A 16929-nucleotide genomic window follows, 5' to 3' on the forward strand; every position below is an offset into this window, starting at 1 on the left:
GCTTTTTCTGATGCAAAAGCAGCCTAACAAACAGAATGAAGGAGTAGCAGGGTTGTTCACAGTGTGCCTGAAAGGGCGCCATCACGTTGATGTTCTGTTGACCCTGACAACTTCAGCCACAGCTGGGAATCAAACCAAAACCACCAAAACTAATTGTCACAAGGCCCTTCTCTGTAACCTTTTCTTTGGCTTCAACAGTGCTCTCAGACTTAGAGTATTTGCTTTAACTTTCCAAAATCATCAACAAATAAAACAAAAACATTTATAGAATAACTTCAGAAGGCCTACCACTTCTAAGAGGGAGCTAACTACATGAGTTAGGACAAATAAAAAGGCACAACTGCAAAATCATGTGTACTCCAGAGCTAATTTCCCGACAAAACCCATATTCCTAAATAACCAGCTTTGGCAAGTATACGATAAACATTAATTTTACAGCAACAAATTCTACTTTCGTTTCCATGTGTACATCTCTATTATCTTTTAGGAAACAGTACACATAGAAATGAGGTTAGTATTTAGGCCACGAACCTAAACTCATTGAAAAAAATGGCAAAGTATCTCCTGGCCTTCTGCAGCATCACTGTTGGACCTATAAATATATAATTATGCTATACTTAGAAAATAATTATGGTAAATCACCCAAAAATATCTCAATTAAAAATTCATGGGATGATATTCCATCGAGGACTTTCATGCCATTTGGTAGAAAGATGACCACAGGCACAAGAACCATTTCCAAAGTTTCAGCATTAAGTAATTAAGCCCTAGGTATAGTTAGCTCTTTATGGATAGCAGCCATATTTTGTCTTACTTCCATACTTTAATCTGTGCACACAAAGAAAATATCCAAGACCTGTGCTGGATGAAAGAATTAGATCAAACAAATGAAGCAAATCCAGTCCTTGAACAAATATTTAAACAATTCAGGTTAGCACATGGTTGCAAACACTAAGTTAAGGGTCTTTTCAGCCCTGTACAGATACGTATTCTTAGATTCTTTTCATAAGATAATATTTGATGTATGCATGGTAGCTACATGTATGAATGTCCCTTTTGGAAAGAAAATTATTTACTGCCTGAGCAGAGAGGCTGGACCAGATGACCCACTGTGGGTCCTACAAGCCTTACCCATTCTGTGGTTCTGTGACTACACATAACTGGTTTGGTTTCTGCCTGAATGTAGAAAGGCTCCTGGCTTTCTTCTCCTGATGGGACCACCAACCCCTGAAGGGAGGTTGGGTGTGCAGGGTGGCAGTCCTGGTTGCACCACACAATGCAGAAGAATGCACAGACCCCTGAGCAAGGGGAACCTGGAGCTGGTCCACCCCAACACCACTGGTCTCAGCCAGGTAAGTGGGCACTTGCACTCAGGGAGCTGCTCCCCAGAGAATCCTACTGCAGTCATCAAAGCTATTTTTGCACAGAACTCTTCAGCTGCTCTGGCTCCATGGAAAGCATGGGTACAGCCAACTCCTCCACCTGTACACACACAGCATAGACATTCCCTCGGTCCTAAGCAAGACCTGGAGATGGCTGAAATGAACTGCCACATGCTGAACTATTTCACTTCCCCATTTACCTGTGTGCTGCTGCCAGAGGATGTCCATGTCTTGTACAAATGACTCAAATAATGTGTCAGTAGAATGATACCAATACAGAGCCTAGGATTTTCTCTTTTCTTCTACAAACTGGTGAGAGCACAGAGGGAGTCAGCAAGAGCAGTAGCAATATATGCCTTTCCTCTATTGCTTCCCCCCCCCCCCCCCATTATTTAAACTTTTATTTCTGTAATTTGTGGGCACTTTGTTTGTAGTTGTTACACAAAATGTTTGTCCTACTGTTGCTCACTGGCAGCTTATGCTGGATACTTTCTTTTGTCCCAGTTACATATGTTCTATAAAAGACACTTTATGCCTTTTTGCTAGTACATTATCTACTCTAGGTCAAAAGGGAAAACAAATATGCAAAAAACCCTATCAAAATTCATAGACTCCTTTCACATATTTCTCAACCTATCTCAACTGGATCCAACACCAAATCAGCAGATGTTTGCCACTTGCATGCACTCCTAAATTTCACATTTTTTTCTGAAGTTATTTTTCAGGCTTACTTTCATTACTGTTGCAGCAGAGCAAAAATTCAGAACGTAAGCTATTGAACTACCAGCAAAGATTACTATTGCAGAATCTGCAATTTCTTAATGAAAATGAAGTTGCTTCTGAAAATAAACAAATGTAATTAGCAAGCTAGTGCTGTGTGAAATTTGCACCATTCTCTTGTTAACCTATATGTCAAAATGTATTACTTGAGTGCATGCAAATTTGCATTTGCAGTTCAGTAACCTCACAGATTATGATCTAACCACTTCTGGAAACAAAATGCTACAAGAAATAAAAGCAAATCCAGTGCCTGACTGCAATTTGTTATTTTAATAGAGCCTTTTTCTTTAGCGCTTCTAAGTGCTTATGGCTTGATCTTCATAAATCACGTCCTGTCTAAAAGAAGCTTTATTATTTCTATAGCAAAATTTCTAATTTCTTCCCTGCTCCCAATTAAGTCAAATTAGTTTTCTCTCACATCTAGCTCACTCATTACAGGGCTGGGCCCAAGTATACAAACTTACAAGCATATTGTAGAACAACCCTGTTTCTAGTTAGTTCTGAGAAGAAAATTTTGTCTGTTAGGGTAACCTGAGATGCTTTCAAGAAGCAGGTTACTGACCTGACCAACTGGGCTCTTTCAGAGCAACAGGTGAGCCCTCCTTCACCTTCTCGACTTTAAAAGACACAGGCCAAAGCACAAGATGTTGTAGCAAGGTGGGGATTGGTCTCTTCTCCCAGGCAACAAACAGTAGAAGAAGAGGGCCAGGGGAGGTTTAAGTTAGACATTAGGAAGAAGTTCTTGACAGAAAGAGTGATAGTGCATTGGAATGGGCTGCCCAGGGAGGTCATCGAGTCACCATCTCTGGAGGTATTTAAGAAGAGACTGGGCCTATCACTCAGTGCGATGGTCTAGTAGGCAGGGTGATGATAGGTCAAAGGTTGGATTAGATCTCAGAGGTCTTTTCCAACCTAGCAGATTCTAAGATTCTATTCTATGTTTCTTTTCCACATTAATACATCCTGCCCTGACCTACCTTTTGTACTTTCTGCTGATGAGAAACTGGAGGGACTCGTATCCTTGAACAGTGATGCAAGATGGATCCACTGAATCCTACTTCCCTCCTACATGCAGCCTCTCTCCCACCACTAAGCAGCAAACTGTATCAGCTCTGCATTAGGTTCACTCTTCCAACCATACCAAAAGGTCCCACTTCTATAGCAAGCACATCCCAAACTGACTTAACTCCACAGTGCTACTCTTTAACAAAACTCAGATTATAGTTCAGACTGCTTGTTTACCCTGCTCCAGTCACCAGACTGGTGACTTGTTATCCTTTCTTTCCAGTTCTAGCTGGAAAGTTGCAAAGGGTTCAGGGAAGGAACAACATCCCCAATAGCATGAGAAATAACTACACAAACTATTGGGTTTCAATCCAGGAAAGGAGAGAACTAAGCAAGAAAATGCGTTCTGTGGAGTTATGATGGCATACTAAAAGCCTAGAGAGATGATTTGGTAGTTCTCTCTTCAAATACGAAAAAGCTAGTAGGAATCAGGTTAAAAACAACAAAAGGAGACAGCTTACTAGATAGGGAATAGTTGAGCCGTAGAGCTCATTGCCAAAGTGATTGCAGGTACTAAAAATCACATGTCTTCAAACATAGACAGCTGTTTCTGTACAGAAACTCTTTCATGTTAACTAAATACATAGAAACCGCATTTGGTTTAAGAGCTGCCCAAGTTACTGAATGGTCAGAAGCCTGGAAAACCTTTGAAAATAAACGGAGATCATCATGCTGTTCTTATATCTCCCCTAAGTAGCTATTTATGACTTGGGCACAAGGCACCAGCCACAGGCCTGACCAGCACAGCAATTCTCACAGATCCAAACCTGGAATATCTCTCCAAATCCAGAACAAATGCTTTAGCAGACTATCACAATTCCTGCAGAAAATATTGCACATTTGCTCCCATCCCAGCAACAGAACTCTTCAAGTTCTCCTTGTAGTAACTTCTCTGGAGTGCTATCTTATTTTTGTGTGATACACAGCCACTTGGTTTTGAGCTACAAAGCTGGTTAGCTACCTCTGCTAAAACTTTTTTCTTGTGCCACAAATCTCTGACGTGATGAATGTAAAAATGCACTGCTGGAGAACACTGCACTGTTCTAAAATATTAAATATTGATCTCTGTAATCTACAAATTCATTTTTCCCCTTTTAGTCCCATTCTGTGATATATGCACTATCCTTTCTGCCCACCTATTTGATTATGCATACTCTAGGAAGCACTTCATATCAGTGCTTCAGCTTCTTTATCAAAAATTATCACTGAAAGAAACCCTTAAAAATGGAGACTGTTACTTTTTATTAATTCCATTATAACATTTTGCAGAGCAAACCCACAAATTTCAGAATGGTTTTAGAGCAGCAATTGGTGAGCCCAGCAGCATCTCACCACTCAAAGAAAGTAATCCATCAGTAAGTTATCCTTCTGTCCTAATTCAAAAGGGTCCATGTGACTTTGGAATGGTTAAGAAAGCCACAAAGTTTCATCAGGTTCCTCTTCTGCTTCTTCTATAAGTTTTGGGTTTTGCACTTGGGCAATTTGCAAATACCTCTGCATATGGGCAGTTTTGCTTGGTCAAAGCCAGGACACAAACATAGCCCAGGCCATCTACTGATGAACAATATGGATCATAGACTTTTGAGTCTCATGCTGTGTAGCAGGACAATGTTTCACTGCAGTGATCCATCATATAAGTTTGCAGCTTTATAGTCCAAGCTTTTCCCATGGGAATTCATTCATCTTCCCCAAGTGACACACAGCCCAAACCACAGCAATTTCATGTGTCTCCTGTAAAGCCCATCACAATTTACTCTAGTGGTTTTTACGTCATATTCACTCCAAGCTCTTCAGGCTACAGCTCCTTTCTTCACTAACTACAAGTGTAGCTGAAAGTAACTCTTTTGTAAGAAACTCCATGATGTCACCACTGGACTTAAGGCACTCAGTGTGCTCACTCTTGGCCTCTGTCACACATATACAACATGCAATTTGGATACAGAAAAACAACTAAGCAGAGATTTGAATGTTAAACTTCAGCATGGTCAGGGACTGCCACAGCTCTTGAGCTGTAATACCAGGTTTCAGCTGGCCAACACAAGTATTTTCATGTGTCAGAATAGCTTCAGCAGGTGAGCCAGTCACAGACCTATAATGGAGCTTACTTCCCTATCTATCATTCTGTAACTACAAATGAGAAACACACAAGTAGTCTTGACTTTTCAGCTGTACAGTGGGAATGTTTGAAATCTCACATACTTTCCTAGTTTTCTTCTCAGCTACATTTACTCATTCATGAAGGAATACAGTAATCCAGTTCACAAACTGTACTTATGGCCCAGCACTATCAGACTGCCCTTTTGGAAATCTAATCTGTGTTTGTGAAGATGGGACTGCAACAGTCAGTTCTGTCCAGAGAGAGCACAAATGCTGTATATTCCCAAAGTTACCACCTGCTACTCAGTCTCTACCCACAATGCTCCCATTTCTTTTGTTCTGGTTATCTCCTCAACAAGCACAATGGAGAGTTGTCCTGAACTATGTGCCAGTCATTCAGCATGGGAAAAGGATGAGAATAAAGCCAAGACCAGGTAACATAGATCCTGAGGGAAGACAGGCAAGTAAACTCACAGAAATTAGCACTACCCAGAGAGGCAGTTCTGAATGTTGTTTTTATCCCACTATATAATTTTTAAATACATTGTTTGTGATACATTCACAGATAAGTCACCTCCAGAAATGAACCACTAGCCTCAGTCACCACCCAGGCAAGATAATGTATTTAGATCCATAAAAAGCCTGAAATGCATTTACAAGATCTCATCACACACAATTTCTTCAAATTCATAAGCAATTGCTGTGGTTTTCCACACAAAGGGTAGGAAGAACAAGAACAAATTTCTTGACTTCTACTGTCCTATGCTGTTAATATACAAGAATAACTATTAAAAAGAAAGATGAAAAGGCAACAGTTTTACAGTTCTAAAGAACTGAATGTTAAAATGTAACTTGCAGGGAGAAAGGATTGGGAAAAAACTTAGTGCAACTAATTAGGCCCTAATGATCAAACTCTTGTGTGGAAAGATTCAGTGATAAACTGCACACAAAGGCATTCTGCTAACCTCTTTTCTGAAATATCACCAGTTAATTTGGCCCACTGAATTTTACCTACACAAACACATCCTATACATACTGCATCTCAAAGGGGCAACCTGAGCTGTGCTGAAACAACTTAGCAGGAGTTGGATGTCATTTCTGCCATTAGCAAGGGAGGTAGATTCCTGCTTATCAGCTTGCAGCTTTACTAAGATAGCTGCTCTCTGGCTCCCAAGTCCACAAATTACAAGGTAAGACTGAAATGTAAACCCAGATGTATTTTTGTACAATTTTCCTGACAAAACCTTATGTTATGTGCTGTTAAATGTGTTGTAAATTATATACTATATAAATTAGTTGAAACACCTCATGTCAAGTCCCCTCTACAGTTTATGGTTTGATAGGTAAGCAAAGAAGACAGCCTTTTTTATTTTTGTACTATGTGAAAATAGAAAGACCAGACATGCTTGAAAAATCAGCTCAAAAGTGGTTTTAGAAAATCACATAGAACAGCACAAGACATGAGTAATGATGATGGTAGTAATTATCATGCAGACATGCATGGCCAATATTGTATTCCTCAAACAGTAAATGCATTATATCACATTACAAGCAAGAAAAGTGGATTGTGCAAAGATTTTTTCTGTTTCAGTAACATATCTCTCAGTCACTTTTTTGTTTCTTTTCCTCTTTCTTTACTCTCCTAAAACATTGTAAATGAAATAGAATTTCTCAATAAACCACTACAAATACAGTCTTTTGGCTCTTTCAATATTGGACTCTCATGACAAAGCAAAAGCAACTCCTTTCTCCTTTCCCCCACCTGATTACAAGACTCCAAGACGATGAAGGGAACTTACATACTTTCTTTTCAGCCCTCATCCCTTGCAGCCATCCTTCTCCCTCCAGCTAGCCAGCAACAAGGCCTCTGCAATGCCTCTATTTAATTCTTGCCCTCAGTGGGGCTGCACAGATGTGACTAATTGCAATTTACCAAACACTTCCAGTCTGCCCAGGCACTGTGCTCCAGCTTGTCCTCCATCCACCCGCAGGGACAAAAGCATCAGACTTTTCCTTTGCAGCTGAGGACTGATGGGGACAAAGAGAAGATCTATCAAAGCTGATACATGATGTCTTTTTGAGACCGGAATGGAACAAAAGATTACGAAATCACCTGTAATAATTCTTCTCTTTCTGATCTGAATTCCTAAGAGGTGTTTTCCTCTCTGCCTAAAGCCATTGTCCTCCCTGTAATGGTTCAGCTGTTAATGTCACTATCTTTTGAAACAGGTCACACTAATGGCAAGCTTGCTTGGGGCATATTGATTCAAACTCATTAATATGCATGTTCTCTCACCATTCATTTGTTTCTCTATTTACTTTGAAGTTGCCCTTCACTTCGTTGGAACCTGCACAGCTTTTCTGTGTTAAGACTCTTGGCTGGCATTTCTCAGCTTGCTACATATCTGTTTTTTATCTAGAATGGAAACAGAACCAAATGTTGCAAAAGCTAGTTAACAGCACCTCGGGTGACATTTGGTGCCCAGCTGAATAAATTTCTTGGCCTCCTCACCTTCATCACCGAGAGATATTCTTTCTACTTGCTCTCAAGTTGGCTGTTTACATTGTGAATTTTAGGGCAAGGAACATCTCTGTATTTGTCAAGCATCTGCCCCAGGGTAGTACAGCCCCTCACTGTGCTTCTACAAAAAATACCACCTGGGTTACCTTAAGTCTCTTTCTAAATGTCTTTTCCACCTAAAGAGCTATTTCCAGCAACAGAGGAGAAATCAACTTTGACTCATATCAAATTCTCAGTGTGATAAGGGAAAGTGATTCAGCTGTCTTCTTTTATTTTTGGCTTTGTGATTCAGTAGCAGCTCATTGTTCAGATGACACAGTCAGTCATAACTGGAAAATTCTGTGAGGGGGAGGAGTAAAATCATTTATATAATATTAAGAGGTCACTTTATATTAATATCTCTACCCAAACAGATCAGTACCAACTTTGTCCTCTGCAATAGGCCCATGTCATCCAAGGTTATTTGTGGGTAAAGTATTTGGACACGCCATTTTCCTCAAAGTACCTACAGAGACAGCCATTTAGATAGTTTCTCTTGAGACTGCATGTCATGTCAAGGTAGGTCTGCTTTCTAGTAAGTCCCTTCCTAGCAATCATGGAAGTAGCCACAAAACTTTCCTAATTTCTCCACACAAACATTTTCTTCTTCATAGCCATTTACTAAAAAATCAAGAAACACACCATGAAGTATGTAAGAGGAGCTTGTCATGAGCAAGACATAGAGCCTGTCTAAGGAGTGAAGCCAGTTTGATTAACTAAATTTAGTGGCCTCTTCTGGAGGGCTCCAGGATTCAAATCAAAAAAAAAAAATGGTACAAACACCTTTTCTGGCAGATGGGACTCTAAGTCTCTGCTAGGCCAGTGCATCAAAACTTCTACAGTTTAATTGCACCTTATGTGAATCTACCTTCAATGCTGTTATTTGCAACCCTTTAAATCCCCACCATGCTTTTTGTGATACAAAGCAGTAGTATGCTGGATAAGCTTGAAAGTAAACAATTCTTCTGCTTGATCTCACAAAATTTTTCAGGAGGTAAAATATTTACATATAGAGCTGTCTTTTAATCCAATACAATTCATGCAATTCTTTGCAGCATTGGTTTTAACAGGATCCACAAAAGGAAACACATTAAACACAAGCAAACAGAGCAAGTTGTATAGAGCAGGGGTCACTAACCTAACATCACAATGCAAAGGGCTGCGTATGAGTTATGGCAATATGGCAACAAAGCAGGGCTGACAGGTGGTCAGGACCTGAGAGTCTTGACAACTTGACAAGGTCTGCCACACAAGGGCCAAAAAGACTGCAGTTGCAGCAGCATCTAACACCTTTAACATACAACCTCTTCCAGTTCACACTACCTACTGGTTTGCACCTCACTTGATGCAAGGTAGAATCCATCTCCCAGCTGTCTGAGGCACTTGAACTTGGTCTAGATCTACTGCTGCACAGCCTTGGCTTAGTAACTACACATTCTCCAATAGGAGCAGTAGCAAGGGTGCAATGTGATCTCAAAATCCACCACACACTGCAATACAATGAACAGCTGCAAAACAGAACAGTGAGTACAGAAATACCAGTGCTGTGAGCCAAAGTGGCCACCTATGGAGGAACTAGCAGTGCAGAGATGAGTGCTCACACCAAAATGGTTTAAGTCAGGGTTTTTTCCAATATTACCTTCCTTATTTTTTCAGCACCTTCAAGTAGATAAAATCCATCTGAAAGTTGTGGTTATTGTACTTAAAAAGTAAAACTGACCACCTAGTGTGATCGGCTTCGGTCTTATGGAAAACAATGTAAAGATACCTAAAGTTCTGTAATTGTCACATCATAGTCAACTGAAAAATGTAGTCAGCTCTAACAAGACAATGCACATCACTTCATCGACCAAAGAGGAGGACAGATGAGAGAGCATGCCATAAGAAGATTTGACTCACAGTGGCTAATTTCTGAACATCTTCATCGGATGCTCCCAGTGAAGCAAGTCCTATCTCTTGTGAAAACTGTGCAAACTTGGGATCAGCAAGTAGAGGCACATGTCCCAAGAGTTCATGGCATGTATCCCTAAGGGAATGGAAATGAAAAGAGAGTCATTACAGAAATTAATACCATAATAATTCCATAATTAATTTAACATACGCCATTTTACATGGGTCTCACCCCTACTTTAAGTCTTACAATGAAACAGTTTTTACAGTGTAGTCCCTGTGAATGGTTTCTGTGTGTATATAGAAACACACACATTCGCCTCTGTTAAATACGTTATATGGCATTTAACCCCAGCTGTTCTGTGATTTTCTCATCATTTCCAGTTGAGTGGGAGAACCTGACCATGACTGTCTTCCAGACTTAGTGACATGAAGACTGAACTGCCCAAAGGAAAGCCAGAGTCCCACAAGTACAGTTTTCAGCATTTCTCTACACATGAATCAAGTTCAAAATGCAATATATTCTATCTTCCTCTTCTCCATTCCCCTTTCCGTACCTGAGTAGGGCTCCACACCAAACATTATGCCATTTGGCTCTAGAAATTTGGGGCAATATTTACAGAGGTTTCTGTGTGCTTAATTTCTCATTTAGTCATGAGATGCTACTGCAGTTACTGGGTACATTCATTATGCAGTTCTCTACTCAGGAAGGGGATTTCAGAAAAAGTAGAGAACTCAAACCATTTCAGAAATGAAATGTTCACATCTGTAAGTGCATTATTAGTAATGACAAAGTGCAGACATCAGTGTACAAAAACTGCTAACGAAAGTGCACATGCATCATCTGCAAAAGCTCTCAAACAGTTCTGAAAGTTTTGCTGCATTTGTTCACAGGAAATAATGGACTTGGTAGTAAAGTTCACTTTAAAAATCCAATCTGACATTTCCTTTGCTTTTGTCTCCTCAAAGACATTTCTCTCTCTCTTTTTTTTTTTATCCTAAGCTGTAAACAAATGTTTTAAAGGCAGAGAGAAAACATCAAGTTTTCTGCCTTCTACCCAGAATCATCCAATTTGTCTTTTATGAACTATTTTTGTTTGAAAAGTCACAGAATCCAACACTTCAGATAAATCATGAACAGAAAAACAACCTCTATATAATTTCAAGGCTTCTTATTCAGTATCTTCACCAAGAAGTCTGCACCAACTATGTGTAAGTAGGTAGTAGTAGACAGTGATTTCCAAACATGCAAATGAAGATTAACATTTTTGGTATTCCGAGTCTGCCTCACCAAAAGCTTATCAAATATAGTTCCAGTACTGCAGGGTGATGCCAAAGGGGGGTTTTGATTTTTCAATTTTCATATTTTGTAGAGTTTAGGAACACAGTAAATGTAATGCTGTAGATTTTAGTGAATTAATATTTAGCAGCTTATAGTATAAAGTCCTTCTATCTCTACCCCTGCTCCAGAACAGGCAGCTAAGATCTGCCAGCTATTTAGTCTCTTTCTCAAGGTACCAGATGAAAGAATATCAGAGAGAACATAAACATGGAGCAGTGTGACCCGAAGCCCTGAAGAGCGTCCAAAGAACCTTTGTGTGCTGAAGAAGAGGAGGTGGATGAAGACAGAGGGTCCCAACGACCCCAGTCCCAATTCAACAGGGGTGGGAACTGGGAAGGGACAGAGGTGCAACTGGACATGTGAACAGTAGTGATTGGATAGATTATACTATAAAAGCTATAGAACTTAGAGCTTGCAAATACGCGCGTCTGTGTATTCCTGGATGAGCGGGGCTGCTCATTAAAGTGCCCGCCCTTTATCTTATCTCCTACAAAACTTGGCTCAGAGTCTTTTTTTACAGACTTTTACGGCAACAAGGGTCACACTCAAGCCTTCCTTCTCAGTCCAAAAGGCCTCACTGACAGATGCATGCAACATTTGCTCATGTTATACTAGCAGTTTTTGGTGAGAAAAGCAACACTCTGAGAATGGCAAGTTTGAGCCAACTTCATATATGAGTAACTCACTCCACAAGATCCATACGTTAGACAGGAGTCCCTTTCTCACTGGAATTCAGACTTGAAAAATTGGTTAGCTCTGGTGGGTATTCATTTCTTTGTTCAAAAGTGGTTTGCGTCACTTGAGCAGATCATCATCAAAGGTTAATTACCCTTCTTTAATTAGTTCAGTTCCAGTCACAAAAATTTCTTCTACCATCTCCTGCAAGACTTAGCTCACTAGCAATACAAAGGACAGCTGGGAAATTAGGTTTACAGTCTGACAGATACACCCCAAGAACTCCCACTACCAATCAATTCACTGGAGGAACACAACCTCTCCAACCACCATCTTCCAACACAGAAATGCGCCACAATGCCCACTCTCTGGAGCACCGGCACTGTACTGCATCAGTCCAGATATACTTAGCTTTGTATCGGTAGCTCAAACAACAAAAGCAAAGAGGATACAGTGGAACTGGCTCCAAATTTCTGGCTCCAGGTAAGAACGCTTGTCCACAGGCAGGCTTCTACCACAGCATCACTGCTATTGATACCCAAGCAAGTGTCTACATCTCTATTTTCCTGTGCTGAAGCCACAACTCCCATTAACAACTAAGCACAGATGTGTTATTCCCAGTTCTGCCCTGGGACACATGGTCTTTGTTGTGTCCATCCTTGCAGACAAAATGAGAAGAGAGAAAGCCTAATCCCATTAACTTGTCTCTCTTGGCAAGGAGAAGAGAATGAGAAGGCAGAAGATATTTCTCTCCTGCCTTTAGCTTGTGGATTCCTCCATTAAAACCATGCAAAGTAGTATTTTGAATGTGCAGTTATAAAGAGCAGAGCTTGAAGCAAAAAACATATGACTAAAAACACCCAAACCCATAAAATCTTTCAGACAGAAACATGAACCAGCATTTGGGATTGTCATTGGAGTCTCTTAGACTTCCCTGCCAGTTCTGGCCCCTTATAGATAGTCTAAACAACATAAGTCTTCACCTAACTACTAAGGCTTGATTCTTTTGTTTTGTTTCATTCAGAAAATAATTAACTTCCTTTAATTCATTCACACACATTGCTCCAAGAAAATAAGATTTTTGTAATGCACTTTTTACAGCAAGATTTTTCTTGGAGTAAATTAGTTAGCAGGGCAGAGGAAATCTACATAGCTCTGTGAATGTAGTGGAAACATAATGAAAATCAGGAAGAAATATTTTAAACTGCCTACTGTAGTGATGCAGATCAAAGCAAATGAACTCTCTAATTTGTATCTAGCTCTATAGCCTGCATGTTAAATCTGATGGAAAGCCCACTGAAGTCAAAGGGAGTCTTTTTACCAGGTTTATATCATTGAAATGCAACACTCACCAGCCAGGGACCTGCAGCAAACCTCATTATAGCCCCATGTATCAACCAGCAGATCTCAGGGCATTGCATCTACTGTGGAAGATGAAGAGCTGTCCCCACTCAAGTCAATTCAGTTTTGCTATTGATTTTTTAAAAAGCCAGGATTTCACTCTGCACTTCTGGTAACATTTTCTATTGCTATCAAAAAACACTAAATACATTTTAAAAGCGATTTTTCTGTGGAGTTCCTGATAGTTAGTACACATTACTTAACTAATGTGAACAAGTAGGTCTGCAAGAAGAGAGTATAACATCATTAGAAAGTGACAGTTTAATTCCTCTGTTAGTCATATTTAGAGGTGTTAAGACTGTAACTCAGATTTCTAAGTTCAATCCAAATAAGGAATAAAAACCTTCATTTAACTGAACTATTATTATTACTCAGTGACTTTCCAGATAGCATGACCAGAAAGGTTATAAAAAAACATTACTACTAAGGATCAGCTATGATCTACTGCATAACTCTGAATGTAAGCAGCATCCTTAAAACTACAGGGCTCTCAAATACACAAATCAGTGAACCAGAAAACAGCAGCAAAAGCACAGACACACTTCATTGTTTCTTGGAAGATGTTTCTTCCTTCTGTCCTGTTGGAGTTATGTACGTAAATCTCCTATCAGTAGATGAATATGTTCTTCTAGCTTGTACTAAGTTAATAAACGTCATCATTCTTTTGCTGAACATTGGTACATGCTGCAGTCTGAAACTGGCTTCCCACAGGAGAGGAAATCATTGGTGCAAAACCTGGTACTTCCTAAGTGCCATTTATTTTTTTGAAATATCTACAGGTATTTTTAGATAGACTGGAAGAGGTTCAGTATCACGTACCCAAGACCTTCTTTTACATTGTAGCAATTTGGCTACAATTTTAGGAGAGTAACATTCTGATTACAAAGGTTATAGTGATGCCTTAAAATCCTTAAGATTTGTAGCATACAGATTTTCAATATAGCTGTATAGTTTCCAACACGTTAGAATTGCAGTTAAGAGTTTCTAAACCCCTTTCTCATGGTTTAAATCTAATTCTTGAAATCCTTGAAATTTTAATGTTCTTTTCAAGGAAAGATTTTAGCAAGGATATCTTGTTTAGGACACAAATGTAGAAGGACATAATAAGGATATAATTGCAGTCAAAGCAGAAGGCCCAGAAACCTTGGAGAAGTTCCAAAGAAGGCATGTGATGTGCAGATGATGATGGTGAAGAAGTAACAGGTCTTGAGACCTCCGACTCAGTTCTGGGGAGACATGCCAAGGAGCAGACCTGAGCAAGGTTCTGGGGGTGGACAATTCTTGGCTAGGATGTATCCATTAGATATGATAATTAATTAGTGTTATAAATTTGTAAGAACCTTATCCTGTGTGCTGCACTTGCATATATTGCACATAAAAGCACTTTTAATTAAAGGACCTGCTTTCTATTTTATCTATACTAATATTGTCTGGAAAGTTCTTTCTTCCATTTTAGGCATCTACAAAAATGAGTGAATTCCTTCAGGGATCACCACTTCCTTCCCAAAATAAACACATACACAAAACTAACCTTAGAGCATTTCAGCAAATACTTAGCCCTGTTCAGATGCTGAGGAAAAAGGTAGGTAAGTGTCTAACAGCACCACCTGGTGACTCCTGCCAGAATAATGCTAATGCATTTTTAGATTCAGCTTTATATGCAGCTCCATGAAACCTTTTATATCCAAAAATATTGCTCCATGGTTTTGGCTGTTGCTTCATGAAATCAAAGCTAGGCATGAGTCCAAATATTTACAGTATTGGAGCTGAATATATATGTATGAATCCTTTGTGTAAATTCAGGCAACAATCAAATACACTCAAGTAGTGCAAGCTGATTAAACCACGGCTACAATTTCATGCTAACGGCCTGATGACTGACTCACTGCAAAAATGTCATTCCTATGGTTAGAAGATCAGCAGATGCCTTTGGTAAACCCACCTCCCTATTATCTAACTTGCATGTATTTTCTGTTACTCCTGCTCAGAACACATAAGACAAGAACTACAGTCACTTTGATCTTCTTTTTCCCCACTTTTGATCAAAAGACCATATGCCAAAGTATTTCATACAAACTTGCAATCTTCTGTTTTGGAAAAGGTGCAATGCTGCCCCGTGAAAGTCGTAACTAAAGTGTTTTTTATTTCTATCAACAGACTTATTTCTGTAACAGACTTCACATCTAATATTCTTTCTTCGTGAGAGAATAATGTTTCATTACTTTCTTCCATTGTGTTGTAGGAGAGAAATGAAGTTTAGCTGTGGAGCCTGATTCAAAAGAAGGAATACGGGCACACAGAAGTACAAATTATAATTATATAAGCAATGTTTTTCAGGAGATTCAGGGCATTTTTCTTTCCCCAGTTTTGTTCCAGCTGTCCAAGAGAAAATAAAATTTTAGACATTTTTTCAAAATTTTTACTTGAAAACTCTATTTTCCACTTAAATATAATCCAAACAGTATTTTTGACCCATTATATACATTACCCAGCTGTTTAAGATGCTTGCAGAAAGTCATCAAAATCGTCTCTTAATTAAGTTCTGACTCACCAACATGAAAGATTTTTTCACAGAATCATAGAATCGATTGGGTTGGAAAAGACCTCGAGATCATCAAGTCCAACCCTTGGTCCAACTCCAGTCCATTTACTAGATCATGGCACTCAGTGCCACGTCCAATCTCAGCTTAAAAACCTCCAGGGATGGGGAATCCACCACCTCTCTGGGCAGGCCATTGCAATACCTGATTACTCTCTCTGTGAAGAATTTTTTTCTGATCCCCAACTTAAATTTCCCCTGGCAGAGCTTAAGCCTGTGCCCCCTTGTCCTGTTGCTGACTGACTGGGAGAAGAGACCAACCCCCACCTGGCTAGAACTTCCCTTCAGGTAGTTCTAGACAGTGATGAGGTCACCTCTGAGCCTCCTCTTCTCCAGGCTAAACAACCCCAGCTCCCTCAGCCTCTCCCCATAGGACTTATGCTCCAGTCATCAACCTTCCTATTGTAGGAAGGTTACTATCCTCAATCTTGACAAATTCAATTGGGTTTTTTAAGAATCTAGTGAGCATATTTTTTTCGGTACTAAAGCAAATGCAGCAACTTACGGTTCTGGTGTGTAGAGAGGATCTGAGCCATGTCGTATGTACTGAGTACAGTGAAAAACTCTGTATGCTAAGCCAGCTAAAAAATCACGGGGAGACAGGTATCCAGCAACTGGTCTCACTGTGAAGCCAGATCTTTCTGAAGTGAAGATAATAAAAGACCTATATCACTATATCAGTTTCTGGTGACAAATCTGTTGATAAATATTATACCAGAAGCGTGACATGAAGAACCTTGGCTGAAGATCACCACACATCATTGTCAATTATTATGTGCAAGTATTTTGCACTGCTGTCTTATGTATAATGAGAACAGCTTGAAGTATTTCAAAGTTGATTCAAATACCTTTGTCTGGAAAAGAATGCTAAGGTACTGTAAGTGATGTTCTTAAAATTTTTATGTCTGTATTAAATAGGAGAAAATTTTTCATATCAGATGAATTTTGTAAAATATGTTAAAAACTCACAGAACAGAATAGGATTAAAACAAATCTGTCCTTATTTTTACAGATAAAATATTATTTGTGACAATAAAATACTGATTTTTACAGTTGAGGTCCTCATTTAAATATTTAACAGTGTTCCTTTGTCAGATTAGTCCCAGAGGGGAACAGTTTCAGACTCAGTGACTTTAAA

General features: G+C 39.4%; 1 protein-coding gene across 1 annotated transcript in view; it reads right to left on the reverse strand.

Moving 5' to 3' along the window:
- The window catches only part of TPH2 (tryptophan hydroxylase 2), a 66477-nt gene that overhangs the window by 32271 nt on the left and 17277 nt on the right, over positions 1-16929 (reverse strand). Inside the window, exons 7-8 of the mRNA XM_071549955.1 lie at positions 16297-16432; positions 9784-9910 (exon numbers count right to left, since the gene is read on the reverse strand). Coding sequence (XP_071406056.1) covers positions 9784-9910; positions 16297-16432 — 263 coding nt within the window. The remainder of the gene's footprint in view (positions 1-9783; positions 9911-16296; positions 16433-16929) is intronic.

The sequence above is a fragment of the Pithys albifrons genome, chromosome 3 (genome assembly GCF_047495875.1).
Source record: "Pithys albifrons albifrons isolate INPA30051 chromosome 3, PitAlb_v1, whole genome shotgun sequence".
Taxonomy (NCBI): domain Eukaryota; kingdom Metazoa; phylum Chordata; class Aves; order Passeriformes; family Thamnophilidae; genus Pithys; species Pithys albifrons.